We start from the raw sequence: 15,369 nt of genomic DNA, 5'->3' as shown, positions 1-15,369 counted from the left end.
GCTGCGCTCATTTTGAGAAAGTGGTTCTCGCTCTTATTTTATTTTTATTTTTTTTATTCGAGCTTTCCGAAGTGACGCCTCTTTCTCTCTCTCTCTCTGTCTCTCTCTTTTCTGCGTTATTCCTCTTTGCGACTGAAAAAATTCCCGTTGCGTAAAACAAGACCCTTTTCTTATCTGCCTTTCTTCTTTTTTTTTTCTTCTTCACCCAAAGGTCATAACGTATGTACGAAGGGAGCACCGTGCTTTGTCTGATCGGGTAGGCTACGCACGTATATCGCTCTTGATAGACAGCATCGCCCGAAAAGAACGGTGGAGGCCGTTCTTTAAACGGGAGCAAACAAGTGGCTCGAGTGAAAGAGAATAAAGAGTTCGTCGCGCGTCGCCGCATGTGTGCCCGTCGAAGGAGCGCGACTAGAGTGCCTTTTAACGCGAGGCGGAACATTCCGCTGTGTCGCCTTGCGCGAGTTTGCAAAAGGGCACTTTCCCGGGGCCAAGTGTTTAAAAAAGTCACATGGGCACTTATGCATGTCACTAAGACAACTCGAAGGCGAAAGCCATTTTTTTTCTTTTCAGTCGATTGTGTTGTCCCTTCTCTACCCCTCCCCCCTTCTTCCCGAAAGCATTGCACGGCCTTCGGGATCGGAGGAATTGGAATCTTTCTGCACCTCTCGTGGTATTGCAGTGCCTTCGGTATCACCGCACCTTTTTGACTAAGCAACGGCGTCATGCGATAACGTCGCCAGTGACGGCACGTTATGTGAAGTCCCAGTGACGTCACACATTTTGGCGGTCTTTGACGTCATGATGACGTCATTACATGATCACTTTTTTTTCCTCTCGCACGTTGATGCTGATGGTCAGTTTTCGCGTTTGATGAGGCATCTAAGGCTTTCGCTTTCATCACTGCCGTAGCTGTGAATATGCTTTGACAAGCGTTCGGATATCATCGCGCTCTGCTACAAGTACGCGTGATCCTCTCATACACATGAGGGAACTGATCAACGTTATGTTACTAACAGCGCAAAAAAGGACGAAGGACCAGGAAGAAACACAGACGAGCGCTGACTTACAACTGAAGTTTATTTCCGAAACGAGACAGAATATAAGGAAACGGCACGTGGACAAAAAAGATTGCAAAGCACTTATTTGCAAAAAAACCAAAATAGTGTTGTCAGCCCAGATCACTTGCGGTGGTCATGCGCACGGGACATGTACCGAACTTCTTTTTCCATCAAGGCAATGGACGGGACACTCACGCACTTATCGCCAAGTTTCGCGATTTCTGCAGCCTCAATTATTTCCCGCGTTAATTGAGAAGCAGATCGCCCCACCACACGGCACCTCTCGAATAGGGGTTTACACTCAGCAGAGTCACACGTGTTGCAATGAAGGGCTAAGTGCCCACTGTTCATTTGCCGAACATTGTTGCTATGTTCGCGCAACCGTTCGTTCACACATCGGCCAGTTTGACCGACGTACTGCTTTCCGCACGTTAGCGGGATGCTGTAGATCACGCCCTCTACACATTCCGTGTAACGGTTCCGATGCTTCACCTGGCAACCAGGTTCCTTCTTTTCTAGAGAAGTGGTTTTTGCAGCCAACCTGGAAAGCTTCTGTGGGGCACTAAATGCCACGCGAACATTAACGCGTTTGGCTATCTTTTTTAGACCGTGGGAAACCACTTCTCTAGAAAAGAAGGAACCTGGTTGCCAGGTGAAGCATCGGAACCGTTACACGGAATGTGTAGAGGGCGTGATCTACAGCATCCCGCTAACGTGCGGAAAGCAGTACGTCGGTCAAACTGGCCGATGTGTGAACGAACGGTTGCGCGAACATAGCAACAATGTTCGGCAAATGAACAGTGGGCACTTAGCCCTTCATTGCAACACGTGTGACTCTGCTGAGTGTAAACCCCTATTCGAGAGGTGCCGTGTGGTGGGGCGATCTGCTTCTCAATTAACGCGGGAAATAATTGAGGCTGCAGAAATCGCGAAACTTGGCGATAAGTGCGTGAGTGTCCCGTCCATTGCCTTGATGGAAAAAGAAGTTCGGTACATGTCCCGTGCGCATGACCACCGCAAGTGATCTGGGCTGACAACACTATTTTGGTTTTTTTGCAAATAAGTGCTTTGCAATCTTTTTTGTCCACGTGCCGTTTCCTTATATTCTGTCTCGTTTCGGAAATAAACTTCAGTTGTAAGTCAGCGCTCGTCTGTGTTTCTTCCTGGTCCTTCGTCCTTTTTTGCGCTGTTAGTAACATTATGGATCACCAACTTGCCCAACGAATCGCTCTCTTGATCAACGTTATCCGGACGATCTTCGGTCACCTCGACCTAAGCGTCCTGGTGCAGTCAATCATCGAAACTATATAAGCTTTCTTTTTCTAACCGCCTCTTCTTGAGTTTGTCGTGGTTATCTGGCTGCGGCCCTCCTCGCCACTTTCTTATTGCGCGGCCTCTCAGGTTTTCCGCTCACTTTTTTTTCTTATTTCACAGAAATGCGAAACAATGTTTGGTTCTGGCGTGAAATGAAAAAATCTGGAGGCGACCTTAACCCTTGACGCAGATGTCTGGTAATGGCACTCGCGCTTCGGCGTTAGTCTGCCCTGGCGTATTCCTTGGGTCAAGCTTGTGTTTGGCGCGCTGCCGGAGCGGATCTCAGAGGCCACATAAGAAGAAGCGCGTGGTTGAGATCCGCTCCGCCAGGAGCCGCAGCGATCGCAGCTGCTCACGAGAAAAAGTTTGCTCTTTCAATAAACTCCTTCAAATAGTTTTCATTAATTATTCTGACAGTTGACTGGCCATTATTTCAAGTAAACGTATGCTCCGATATCCTATGTATCCAATATAACTCCTAACTTGAACGAGACCATTTCCTCAATATTCGGAAAACCTGAAGCAACTGCTCGACTGGACGTGCTTGGAAAAGAGACAAGTGTGTCACTCGTTGCACGTGCCACTAAAAGAAGGCGTCTATTTTCTGTAGTAGTTTAACCAGCATTGTTGTTTTCTCCATCTAAGTTATTTGTGTAGCGGTTTAGAGTGTATGCCACTTTTCAAACGATCTGCCTATTCCTTGCTGTATGTCGCAAACTTGCGTCCGTACCCGCCTTCAGTTCTCTATACTCAACGAGCCCACTGTATATGTTCATCGCAGGTTGAGCGGCGGCGCATGCGAGCAGCCGCCGGTGTGCCCTTGCATGGCTGAGGACAGCGGCCAGTCATGGGCTTTGCGTGCTGGGCTCGGGAGGTCCGCCAAGGTGAGCACCCGATATTCACCCACAACTCTGCCGTTTGCAAATGAGTTCTGCGGAATCGCGCAAGGTGGCGCAAAGGTTGTGAAAGGGATAACTGACAACCACCCGTTCGTAGCACGAAGCCGCAAGGAAATACGTACGGATTTCACAGAAATGAAAGCATCTAGTTGAAGAAAAATTCGTCCTGGTCCAGGGATCGATCCCCGGGCCAGGACGAATTTTTCTTCATCTGGAAGCGTTCCTTTCTGTGAAATCCGTATGGATTTCCTTATGGCCTCGGACTACAAACGGGCGGCTGTCGATTAACCCCTTCATAACCCACTCTCTCTTTCCCTCCTTTTATTTTTTATGCTTCTCCACACCAGCCTCGTGTAGTGCAGCGAAAGCATCAGCCAGGTAGGAAAGAGAACCACAAAGAAAACAGTTCACTCATTTGGATTAATATTGAATAAAGACAATGTTGCGTTTACGTCGAACTTCCCTGACCCCTTTACGCCCCGTCTCACTTCCGTCCCTTAACTTCCGGTTCATTTTTAACTTCCGTTATTCCACGTCCGTCCCGTTACTTCTGGTGCACACTTGTGGTCACAAAAGGTAATTCTCGCTGGTGTTTTCCTATCATAGTTTGCTCACTTGCGGTCTTCATTTAAACAACTTCTGGTCAATACGGCTCACTTCCGGTTAGAGCCCAGCTAAGGAATACCTCTACTCGGAACAAAGTTAATTTAACACTTAAAGTTTTAGTGCCGGGGACATCTAGCCGTTGGGTCCCCAATCTCTTGCGTACCCAGGCTCTTGCGTTTCTTTGTACCCCCGGCCGCACCCATGGAGAATACATTGAACACAAGGGCTTACGTACGCAAGCCACCTTGGGGCCCCGGCAGTAAAGCTCTCTATTGTCGTCGACATCGTACACCATTACAGAAAGTGAGTTGAAAATACCCAGTAGCGTCTTGTTCTCAAAAGAGTGGTTCCTAAAGCTTCACAGAAGGATTAGTATCGCGCAACGGGTGTGGGCCATTTTTTTTTTTTTTTCGTTCGAACGTGTGTTCAGGTTTCGCTTAATAATTGCCTAACGGGAGTGATGCACAGCGCTATACCTCGCCGTAATGCACGGCTTTGGTGAGATGGAGTGCCGTACTTACACGCACGCAATGCTCGCGTTTTTGGGTCACCGGCGTTGATTTCCCGAGAATGCGCAATTCACTTCAATCACAATGACTACCGCGTGGAGACGCAACTTTGGTGTCACTTGTTCCGGGCAACGATAACAGGCAGAAATGGCGAAGTACAACGCCCATTTGAAACGAACACTTACTTATATCATCCCCTCGCCCATATCGGCTGCATTGTAATCTTATGTATCTTTCGAAGCGAGCACTTGACTCGCACTCAAAGCGAGTCGGTCAGTTTGTGGAGCACCAAATCGCCTCTACAGGGAGGCTGAGTGTTAAACGCATTTTGCCTACTTTACCGCATTCATGAACGCGTTCTTTAAATTTTTATTTGCAACGTTCTCTCATTTCGTGCCGTTCTATCAGACATTCGGAAACAATTAGCAAACTTAAATGGCAAAAAGTAATTTCGTTTATTTGCGATGCCAACTTTTCCCTGCTACCACTCGCTCAGTGATGCACGTCGTTTATAAAGGGCAACATCAGCGAGCGTCAACTTTTTCTTGGCGATAATTTTCATTACCGTAATTGGCACGTAGATTTCGAAGTAATGTTCGTCTACGTATAGATCTTTGTAAATTGGTGCGTACACCCACCTCTGTACTCACAAGCGAGCGGCCGCTGCCTTCTCTTGCCTTTGATGGGTTTTGGGGCTGCTCAAATGGCCTGCGCGCAACATTTTTGCACGGAAACCGCGGAATTCCTTTTTTTATGGGAAACAATGTAGTTCATTTCATTTCAATTAATTCGCGCTCCTATACCATTGCATCTAACAAGTGCTCATAAGCTGTTTAATGGAATGATTGGTGCAAATACTCGCATGGAGTTCATTTCGTTCTCTGAGACACTGAATAGTCTAAAAGACCTGCACTGTGCGGACTTTCCTTTTTTTTTACTTATTTATCTGTAGTTACAGACGGACGTCCAGAAGTGGTCTGGTTGTCTATTACACAAGCAAAAAATTTCCTGTTAGCTCTGGACTGCTTTCCGGTGTGTGTGTGTGTGTGTGTGTGTGTGTGTGTGTGTGTGTGTGTGTGTGTGTGTGTGTGTGTGTGTGTGTGTGTGTGTGTGTGTGTGTGTGTGTGTGTGTCAGTGTGTGTGTCAGTGTGGTGTGTGTGTGTGTGTGTGTGTGTGTGTGTGAGAGTGAGAGTGAGTGAGTGTGTGTGTGTGTGTGAGAGAGTGAGTGTGTGTGCGTGTGCGTGTGTGTGTGAGAGAGTGAGTGAGTGAGTGAGTGAGTGAGTGAGTGAGTGAGTGAGTGAGTGAGTGAGTGAGTGAGTACCATAACAGTCGGTTGTACATCACTGGAAGGGCTATTTCCCATTCACAAACGACGCCATGCATTTTGCGGTTGTTCCTGAGCAAGGCCCATTCTTCGGGACACAATCTGGATCTTTTCCAGTGAACTTTCTGCGTTAGAGGTTTTCGTTTGAAAGATGTTCTTGATATACGCCGCATTTCCTGGTTGCATACCTCATTATTCGGCTGTTCTATCGGAATCCTTAACAGCCTTTCCTGCTTTTAAGGAGCTTACGTTACGTTAAGGGTGTCGTACATATAGAAGTAGCCCCTTTAACGCATCTTGCTGCGTTTGTGCACTGTACCGTCGTAACAACGCATCAGTGAAAAGATCCGTTTTGCTCGATGAAGCCGCTATGAATTGCAGAAGAAAACAACATGAAAAGAAAACATTGAAAAGTTCGGTACAGTATGTCCAATATTTCTGCGTTTCGAAGGTTTAGTGCTTTAAAAGAAACGCTTTATGCGCGCATGTGTAATTTTACTTTTTGAGTTGCTGCCGTCAGAACTGGCCCGTTTTGGATCTTTTCACTTCTTCACAACCACGAACACTTTCCACGGAGTTGTTCCCTTTCGTGGCTGTTTTCTTGTAAAGTCTTCCGAGGGAACTTCATGCGTGACTCAGTGGGGCTGGTTGCTATAAATTGCAGCAAAGAGTCGCGCTCGATCCCTGCCTCTCTTTTTTTTTTTTTTTTTGCTGTTTCTGCGTCGATCATAATTATGTCTTGGCGCTAAGCCTGCTGTTTGCTAAATATGTTTGTTGTTGTTTTTTTCGGGGCGAAGCAGAAGTGGGGTCATGCTGTTTGGGGCACGCGCTAATTAACCGGAATGCGGACTGCACAAGGCCATATTATTACGCTCTAGACCCAGACGTTGCGACTGCACTTTTCTTCGCTGCCGTGTAACAACGAAACGATGAGCAGTTTTTATAGAGAGAGGCAGTACCAATGGAAACGGACTCATTAGCGCGGACCCATTCATTCTTTTCGAGGTCCCTCTTTTATTACTGTCTTTTTTTCGTGTTCGGCTTAAAGGGCCCCTCACCACCCCGCGCTCAAATACGAGGAGGTGGTTTCTTTCTCGCCTTCACTACCCTTCCTACAGGCGATATCTTCTCCTCGCCACTTATTTCCTCATAAAGCACGTGTGCAATATCAGCACTAAGCGTTGAGCCTATCAGGATTTCGCGCTTGTCGGCTACGCGCTGTTATCTCCGCTTGCGCAGTCGAAAGCGCACAAAATGAAGTGAAATCAGTTGATCGCGCTCGATGGTCATGCGAGACAAGGAAGAAAGGGTGGGCTGATGCATTGCATGTAGTGTAGGAGACAATTCACAAGTGATATTTCGCGTATGTGGACCAATCGAGAGTATGTACCGTAGTGACGTCCCGTGAATCACTGTTCTTACGTCACGAAGTGCGTCAGAAAGACGAGAAACGCCAGGAGAGAATAACGCGCTCGTTCTTTTTTTTATTTTTTTTTTCAGAGGCTGGTGAGGGGCCATTTAAGTGTACACTCACAGTCACGCTTAAACCGAGCGTGCGCTCCTGAGGAGATACTATAAATAGAATGATGGGAAATCGTTGACCAGGGAATACGTCGCTGGAGCCCGCGGGCTTCGACAAGAGGACTCATCTTCGTCAGGGTCATGACGAAGACGAGTCCTCTTGTCGAAGCTTGCGGGCTCCAGCGACGTATTCCCTATTCAACGGCTTCTCGTCCCTTCAAGTATCCATCTTCATGACCAGAACGCCTGTGCTGTTTTGATTACTCAATAAAACGCGGTATTTCCAAGCCCTTTTTATTACAGCAGAGCGCTTGTGGCCGAGGTTTGCCGTGTGTCGTATAGAAAGAAAATTATCATCATCGTGAACCGGCACGCTCTTTCTTCGTCCTCTTCATCATCGCCTTCTTCTTCCTCTTCTGCTTCGCTCCCAGAAGAGGTGCGCCGATTTTGTCAGGCGTGGGAGGCAAGAACTCTGAAGGGCTAGAGAACGAGTAGAGAGAGAGAGAGAGAAGGATAGATAAAAAGAGACAGAACTATAGTAAATATCCAGGCTTCGAATGACAGAAAGCTGAGAGCAAAAAAAAAAATAAAAGAGAGAGAGAGAGCGCAAGCATAGCCACGTATAGTATAGTATAGCAAGGTGTGGGAAAAAGCAAGATATGAGAGGGTAAAGTCCTGGCCAAGCCAGGACCAGCTAGGTGTCCGCCAGCCCTGCTGTGACCCAGCTTTGCGCTACTTCGTGCAAGCTGCGCTAAAATTTTTGTGATTATTTCGTTTCAATAGGTTTGATGTGTAAAAGTAAAGATTCAGATCACAGCTGTGTCGCGTATTTTGCGCCAAATCCGGTATACGTCGCGGTGGCACGTCGCCGGTCACCCAACTTCCCAGAGTGGGAATGGCCTCGAGCACTTCTTTTTTTTTTTTTCTTCTTTTTAACAAAGACTGCGACGAGGTGGATTACTTTCTTCATATACTTCGAGAAGTGCATGCTGCCTTCGGCGTCAGCTAGCTGTAGTACTGAAAACGCTTCTATCTTTTACTTGTTTTATTTTTCACGTTGTTTGAACTTGCAGATATGAACAGACCTCTGAAGCAGTTATGTTCGTGAGCTTCGTTCGCGTACTGAAAAATATATAGGCTTATAATTTTTCTTTGTCTCTTTGTCGCGGTTTCGTTTTAGAAGGGCGGTTCCACTAAAAGCGGGCTGATAATTAGCGCGACCTTGCTTTGACCTTTTATTAGAACTTACCGGAAATGTCGAACCTAACTTTTTTTCCTCTCCCCCATGCGGCCCACTTCAACCGAGAATTAAATCTGTTTAATGGAATCAAGTATTGTTTCAAATTTTCAAAACCCTATTTCTGTTATTATTTTTTTTTCTTTGGGAGGCTCTGAATACTGGATAATAAAATAACTATGGGACAGCTTACGCGCAGGTGGATGCTTATTGCTTATAGTATTACCTTCCGTGCTCGAATAGCACGACGGTGTTTGTGTGGAACGCCGTGTTTTCCGACTACCGAAGTCGATCGTCGCTGACCATTTGGGTTAACTGCGGAACGGCGAAACATTTTTCTATTCGTTAGCTAGCTTTTTTTTCTTGTCCACATAAATGCACACACGTTAATGTTACAGCTGAGTTCCAGGGGATGCTGTCTCTAAAAAATAACGATTGAAACGAACCACATATATACATCACCGATAAGGCACAATCGCTTTAACTTTTTTCTTTTTATTTTGCGTATCTGGTAGCTGTGCATCGCGACGATATGCGAAGGCGTAAGTGTAGTGTAGTACATCGAGTAAAACGCGCAAGAACGGCTTCACGCGTGGCAGACGCAGTGTTAAGGCGAAAACGAAACTATGCGTTTCTTTTTTTTTTCTTTTTTGCAAGCGAAGCTTGTTTTATGTTGCAGATTTCGGTGGTAGCAGCGTCAGCGGCTTCTACGCGAAAAATCTGGCGCCGGCCAGAGTGCACAAATGCGGTCCTCAAAAGTACGCCGGTCAAATGCGTATTTGCGCCTATTTCCAGTAATTGATGCCCTCTCGATCGTGGGGTTGCCGGCGATCAGCCAGCCGCTTCTGATATGGCAACCTGATCACTTATCGAGGTCAGTTGTCCTGTCACGTCGCCAGATTTCATCGTTACCTGTATATGAACGCATGACCGTCGTTGTTGCCTGTACCAAATGAAGGGTCGTGCTGCTAGGCACGTTGATGAAGGTCCAATTCCCGGCATGGAGGAAGAAAACAGTTAGGAGGTTAGGAAGGAGTATTGCACAGTGCAACAAAAAGGAGTGAAAATTGTAAATCAAGTACGCACACGCCCGATTTTTTTTTTTTTACTTGCAGCAATAAGAACTCGTATCCGTTCATACTTTTTACGGTAACATTCTGCGTTGTCGCGTAGTGCATCCATTTTGTTGTGTGTGTGTGTGTGTGTGTGTGTGTGTGTGTGTGTGTGTGTGTGTGTGTGTGTGTGTGTGTGTGTGTGTGTGTGTGTGTGTGTGTGTGTGTGTGTGTGTGTGTGTGTGTCTTAATTAGCGACAAAAATACGTTGCCGCTAAAATATGCGATACAGTTTTATTCGTGTTGAGATATGAAGAGAAGTATTCCGAAATGATCGGTGATTCACTGCAGCTGCTTATATATCGTCCTTTAAACTTTGCCGCGAGCCCTTCGAAGCAGCGCGCGTGTTACTATACCGACTGCCGCGAACCAGTTGTTAGATCGCGTGTTTTTGTAGCCCGTACGCAGAAATCGAATTCTCGTGGTAGCCGCTTGACCGCGCAGGTGGCCACGCCCCCTTGTCCTTTTCTATACCGCACGTGTCACAACTTCTCGGACTTCTTGTTTCTTTCGCTGAATGCCATGTCTAAAGAAAGTTCTGAGTTGCCGGGCGGCAGCGACTTCGTGGCTATCGACGACGGGTGAACCGCTGACGTTGGAACGAGCGCGCACGCGAACGACGTTGTGTATAGACTCGCCTAAAGTCTTTCTTTCTTTCTTTCTTTCTTTCTTTCTTTCTTTCTTTCTTTCTTTCTTTCTTTCTTTCTTTCTTTCTTTCTTTCTTTCTTTCTTTCTTTCTTTCTTTCTTTCTTTCTTTCTTTCTTTTGCCCCTCCACGGTGGTCTAGTGGTTATGGCGCTCGACTGCTGACCCGAAAGTCGCGGGATCGAATCCCGGCCGCGGCGGCTGCATTTTCGGTGGAGGCGAAAATGTTTGAGGCCCCTGTACTTAGATTTAGGTGCACGTTAAAGAACCGCAGGTGGTCGAAATTTCCGGAGCCCTCCACTACGGCGTCTCTCATAATTATATCGTGGTTTTGGGACGTTAAACCCCAGATATTATATTATTATTCATTCATTCATTCATTCATTCATTCATTCATTCATTAATTCATTCATTCATTTCTTTCTTTATTTCTTTCTTTCTTTCTTTCACAGTTTGTTGTTCGTGCTCTCGTCTCAGCGGTACGCAGACAGAGAGAGAGAGACGAGACAAACTGAAGAAAAGGAAGAAAAAACGTGTTTGATCCGTGAAATAATAATATCTGGAGTTTTACGTGCCAAAACCACGATGTTGATTATGAGGCAAGCCGTAGTGGAGGACTCCGGAAATTTCGACCATCTGGTGTACTGACATCGCACAGTACACGGGTCTCATAAGCATTTCTCCTGATCGAAATAAAACCGCTGCGGCCGGAATCGAAGCCGCGACTTTCGGGTCAGCAGACGAACACCGTAACCACTGTACCGCTGAGGCCGACAATCTCTGAAATAAAACAGATTAATGCAAAGTATGTAGCCGAGAAAGTGTTGAGGGCAACTAGCGTAACGAATAGCATATATGTGACGAAGGACACAATTTTTATATTGGACCAAATGAAATTGGTTCGATCACAGCCGCGGCGGTCGCATTTCGATGGAGGCGAAATACTATAGGTGCCCGTGTACTATGATGTCCGTGCAACCCCAGATGGTCGAAATTATCCCACATCGAAACATGGGCGACACCGAAGAACAGGTAGGCGCATGCGCTGTGCTTGTGTTTGTCTATACTTCAGTGTCGTGCACGTTTAAGCATGCGCTGCCATATCCAGCGGAAAACGTGAGTTCTCGCGCTTCGGTAAAACGTAAAATAACGGGCAGCTCAGCTGTATAGTGTGGTCTTATTATTGCTTTCGTGCCCTTTTGTCCCATTAAGTTTAACGCACAGCAATCATCATTTGAGCAGCGTGCTGCTGGCCTCAAAGTTTGCGTTTTGGTAATTGCAACGTAAGCTATCCCACGAGGCTGCTCTCCGAGCAAATGTCCGTCGTAGTCGTTGCTGCAATGAGCGCAGATACGAGAACGGCTTCCTTGCTTGCGTATTATACGGCGTGTAAAATGCGCATGTCGCTCTCACGATTAAGCCACGCTCGTCAGGAGAACCTGTTCTAATTCGTCGTCGTTTGTTGTCGTTGTTTTTGTTTGTTTGTTGTTGTTGTCGTTGTTCCCATCGTCGTCGTCCTCCTCCGTGAATGAATGGCTCGTGCCACTTCGGGAGATTGACCAGGAATCGGATGAGCTGTCAGATGTGAACTGTACCACTAATGATAAACGTCGCATTGACCGAAATAAATGTATTATCAGGCTGCGCCTCTCACTTCATGTTCGTTTTAACTGCCATTATCGTCGGGCAAAATGCCACGCACGGAATATAGTAGTTGCGAATTAAGATAGAAGACTAATCGTGCATTGCAGTAAAGCCAGCTTGGGATTTCTTTCCTATAAACGCTTTATCCACGCCATCCAACACAGGCCAACGCGGCCCCGGCTATCAAAGAGAGCAGATAAACGTGCTCCCGCTCGTTCATTGGCTGAGCATCGCAAGAACTTTATCAAGTGGTCCTCAAACATTTTTTCTTTGTCGGGCGCTCGCGAAATACTGCGGGAATGCGTTCGGACTATAAGGCTTTCATGGAGCGTCTGTCGCACACATAAAAGAGATGTTCCGATTTAATGATTCGACAGCCCGTCATTGCTCGTCACCGTTATGGTCTCCCCGTTCCGGCTGACGTAACCACAATGGCGTAACCATTGCTATGGGTTGCATTTCTTCACTTGTTAAGGCTGAATAAATCGCAGAAGACTTGCGATCTGGGTCAGTTGGTACACATTCTTTAGCACTGGGGCCATCCAAAAGACGAAGCACATATGATAGAAGTGGCACTCACAACGTCTGTACCAACAACTGCGAATAAACCATCCGAATAAATCGACGGGCGAGTTCTCTAGTGAGACAGGCAGTATATATACCTATATGGCATACTCGTTCGGTACTCAAGGCAGATAACGAGCCTGCTGTACCGAACTCGTCGCGAGGTGCGTGATCGACCTGACGTGGACGTCTGCGACCACAGTGGACTCTGTCGCGCCGCATTAGTGCAAAGCACTCTTTCTCACTCTGTGTACGAAATACATTGCCCGATTTATTTTACTTCTTTTGTTCGGACAGTCGGGGAACACACTTTCATCAGGATAGTGGCTGTCGTCTTCTTCTTCTACTTCTCCGAGTCACTTCCTAGACGACAGGAAACGCGTTAGTGCTGAGGCGTCCCTCCTCTTCCCCTCTGCGCTAGCTGAGGAAGTCCGGCTGTCCACAAAAGCTTCGATCGGTGCTTTCTCATCTCACTCTCCTCCCCCTTGCTTCTTCTTCTTCTTCTTCTGTCCTCGTATCCTCCACTGAAATAGAGAAGTCGTCTACTTACTCCTTTTCTCTCTTCTTTCGTTTGATCACTTCTTTCGCTCGTTTTTTTTTCTTTTCTTTCTTTTTTTTCTGTTTCGCTATGTATTGCTCTTGAGGTTCCGTATAGGTTCCGAACTCCCTAGCTGCCAATGCATGGGCGTGGATTCCGGATCGCCTTTTGTTGTCCTAGAACGTTTTTTTTTTTCTTGGTTTATAATATCGACCAGTTTTTTCAGGAAACCCGGAGGGCACAATCGGTGAGTGAGTGAGTGGGGCAGAGGAAGCGATAGTGTCAGAGAAGGCGTACAGCTTTGGCCGCGTTGTTTCGGGGTGGGGTCTTACCTTTGTAGTTGTTTTCACCGTCGAACCCGCGTGACGCAGTGCTCTCAGCCCGCGGCCTCCGAAGTTCGTATAACTGCGCTGAAAGCTGTCGTATACGTGCCCTCAGATTTTCCGAAAGTTTTGCCGTATATATACACTAACCATTTATTTTCTTTCTTCTTTTGCATTTACACGATTTTTTTTTAATGTCAACGTCACTCGCGTAGTTAGGGTCTCTGTCATCTCGGCAGGACGGCAAACACGGACGGCCGGTCGCTGGCGAAAAGTTCAAAGAAAAAAATAAAAATAAATATATAGGAGGAGTAACAAAATATAAACGGGGAGAGAAACGCGCTTAGGCGTTGGCTAGAAAGCTTCCGCCACGTCAGAAAAGTTGAGCAAGTGTCACTCAGCTGAGCCTGAGTATATGCAGAGTTATACACAAATCGCTTTTTTTTTTCTTTTTTTAAGTGAACACGCTATGAAGCTTGCACACGCTAATGTATCGGCATGAGTGAGACACCGGTACACATTTTGAAAGGCCGGTGTCGTCTGAATAGCTGAAAAAAAAAATAGCGGAGAAGGAGGGAGTGGCTAACTTTGTTTTTGTTCTTGGTGCATGCAAGGTCTTGCTCCTGATAGAACTGCGAAGTTTGCGTTGAGGTGCGCAGTAATGTCGAAATCAAGTCGAAAGTATTCGAAATCAAGAAATGGGCATAGACAAGGCATGTAGCGCGTAGGCAAGAAAACCGCTGGTCATTGAGAGTAACTGACTGGATTCCAAGAGAAGGCAAACGCGCGAGGGGGAGACAGGAAGTTAGGTAGGCAGATGAGATTAAGTTTGCGATGATGACGTGGTCGCAGCAAGTGCAGGACCGTGTTAATTGGTAAAACACGGGAAAGGCCTTTGCCCTGCCGTGGGCATGGTCATGCTGACGATGACGCAGTAATGATCGTCACATGGTGTAGATCGCGCAAGGATTACTATGCGGTGACGACCGGTGGCGTTAATGTACGGTTCACTTATCATGCAGTTGCTGCAAGCAGTCCGCGTAGGGCTTCGAGGATAATTTAGCGTAACTTTGACGATGCTCTGAGGTGTGTGGGCCCCTTGAAAACTCGTAGTATTTTTCATTACGATTTACATATAAATATATAGCGAAATGTACAGTAAGGAAAGAAAACATCTCGGAACTATTGTAACTTCTAAAATTGGCGGCCCGTTAGGTAATGATGGAAGATAAACGGTCGATACCGTGGCTTTGGCTTACTGATAAACGTATCAGTTATTATATCTCTATAGCGTATCCGTTGTTGCTGACATATCAGCCGACATGACACAATGCCGTGTTTTCTTACCCATGTCGCCCGTAATCCCGCCGCCCCAGTATATATACCGTTCTGTACCGCTCTTGATATCACGGGCTATTGCGTTAAATGCGTACGTGAATACTACGATAAGGAATCTTCGGGATGGACAGCCAGCGCAATGAGTGAGTCGTTCCAGATTAGACGAACGGTTGTCAGTGACTGCGACCGCTTGGAAGAGAGGCGGGCTCAGTTTCGACGACGAGGAGCAACGTTGGAATCGGTGTTCTGAAGAACTGATACGTACTATATAGCAGGTGATTTCCGATTGCGAGAATCGTAGCCAACGCTTAGCCATGTCTGCATACACTGTTCAGCCGCATCGTAGACCGCCTATATGCGAGTGCTTTGTGTTGTGGAGTGAGCGGTTACGTACTTTCCTCGGAATAAGAAGTCCCAACTCCGACGCGGGAATGCCAGCTACGCGGGAATCCTCAAAACGAGGTATTTAGATCCTTATTTGTCGCAATGCCAGTGGAGTGTTTGCTGCTGCTGCTGCTGCTGCTGCTGCTGCTGCTGCTGATGATGATGATGATGATTTCCTTCTGAAATGGCTCGTACTCGCACTGGGTGATTGGCCTAGAATTGTTCATATGAAATATAAAAAGAACAGTTGGAATATTAAATAAGGAATAAAAATAAAACAAAATAAAGCATAATGTAGATACTGCAATAACTGCGCAAGCGTCCTTCTTCTTCTTGACTTCAGTATGATCG

The 15,369-nt window shown here is 46.6% G+C and overlaps 1 protein-coding gene across 5 annotated transcripts in view; it reads left to right on the top strand.

Moving 5' to 3' along the window:
- Positions 1 to 15,369, top strand: part of LOC119387573 (phospholipid-transporting ATPase ID) — a 148,863-nt gene that overhangs the window by 73,525 nt on the left and 59,969 nt on the right. For all 5 annotated transcript variants that reach the window (XR_007415432.1, XM_049413548.1, XM_049413550.1 and 2 more), the window contains exon 2: positions 3,157 to 3,259. Coding sequence is in view for 4 of the 5 variants with exons in the window: in XM_049413548.1 (XP_049269505.1) it covers positions 3,223 to 3,259 (37 nt within the window). In the remaining variant the exon portion in view is untranslated. The remainder of the gene's footprint in view (positions 1 to 3,156; positions 3,260 to 15,369) is intronic.

Source organism: Rhipicephalus sanguineus, chromosome 3 (genome assembly GCF_013339695.2).
Source record: "Rhipicephalus sanguineus isolate Rsan-2018 chromosome 3, BIME_Rsan_1.4, whole genome shotgun sequence".
Taxonomy (NCBI): Eukaryota; Metazoa; Arthropoda; class Arachnida; order Ixodida; family Ixodidae; genus Rhipicephalus; species Rhipicephalus sanguineus.
The sequence above is the reverse complement of the archived record's forward strand: the minus strand, read 5'-3'. Positions and strand labels throughout refer to the sequence as shown.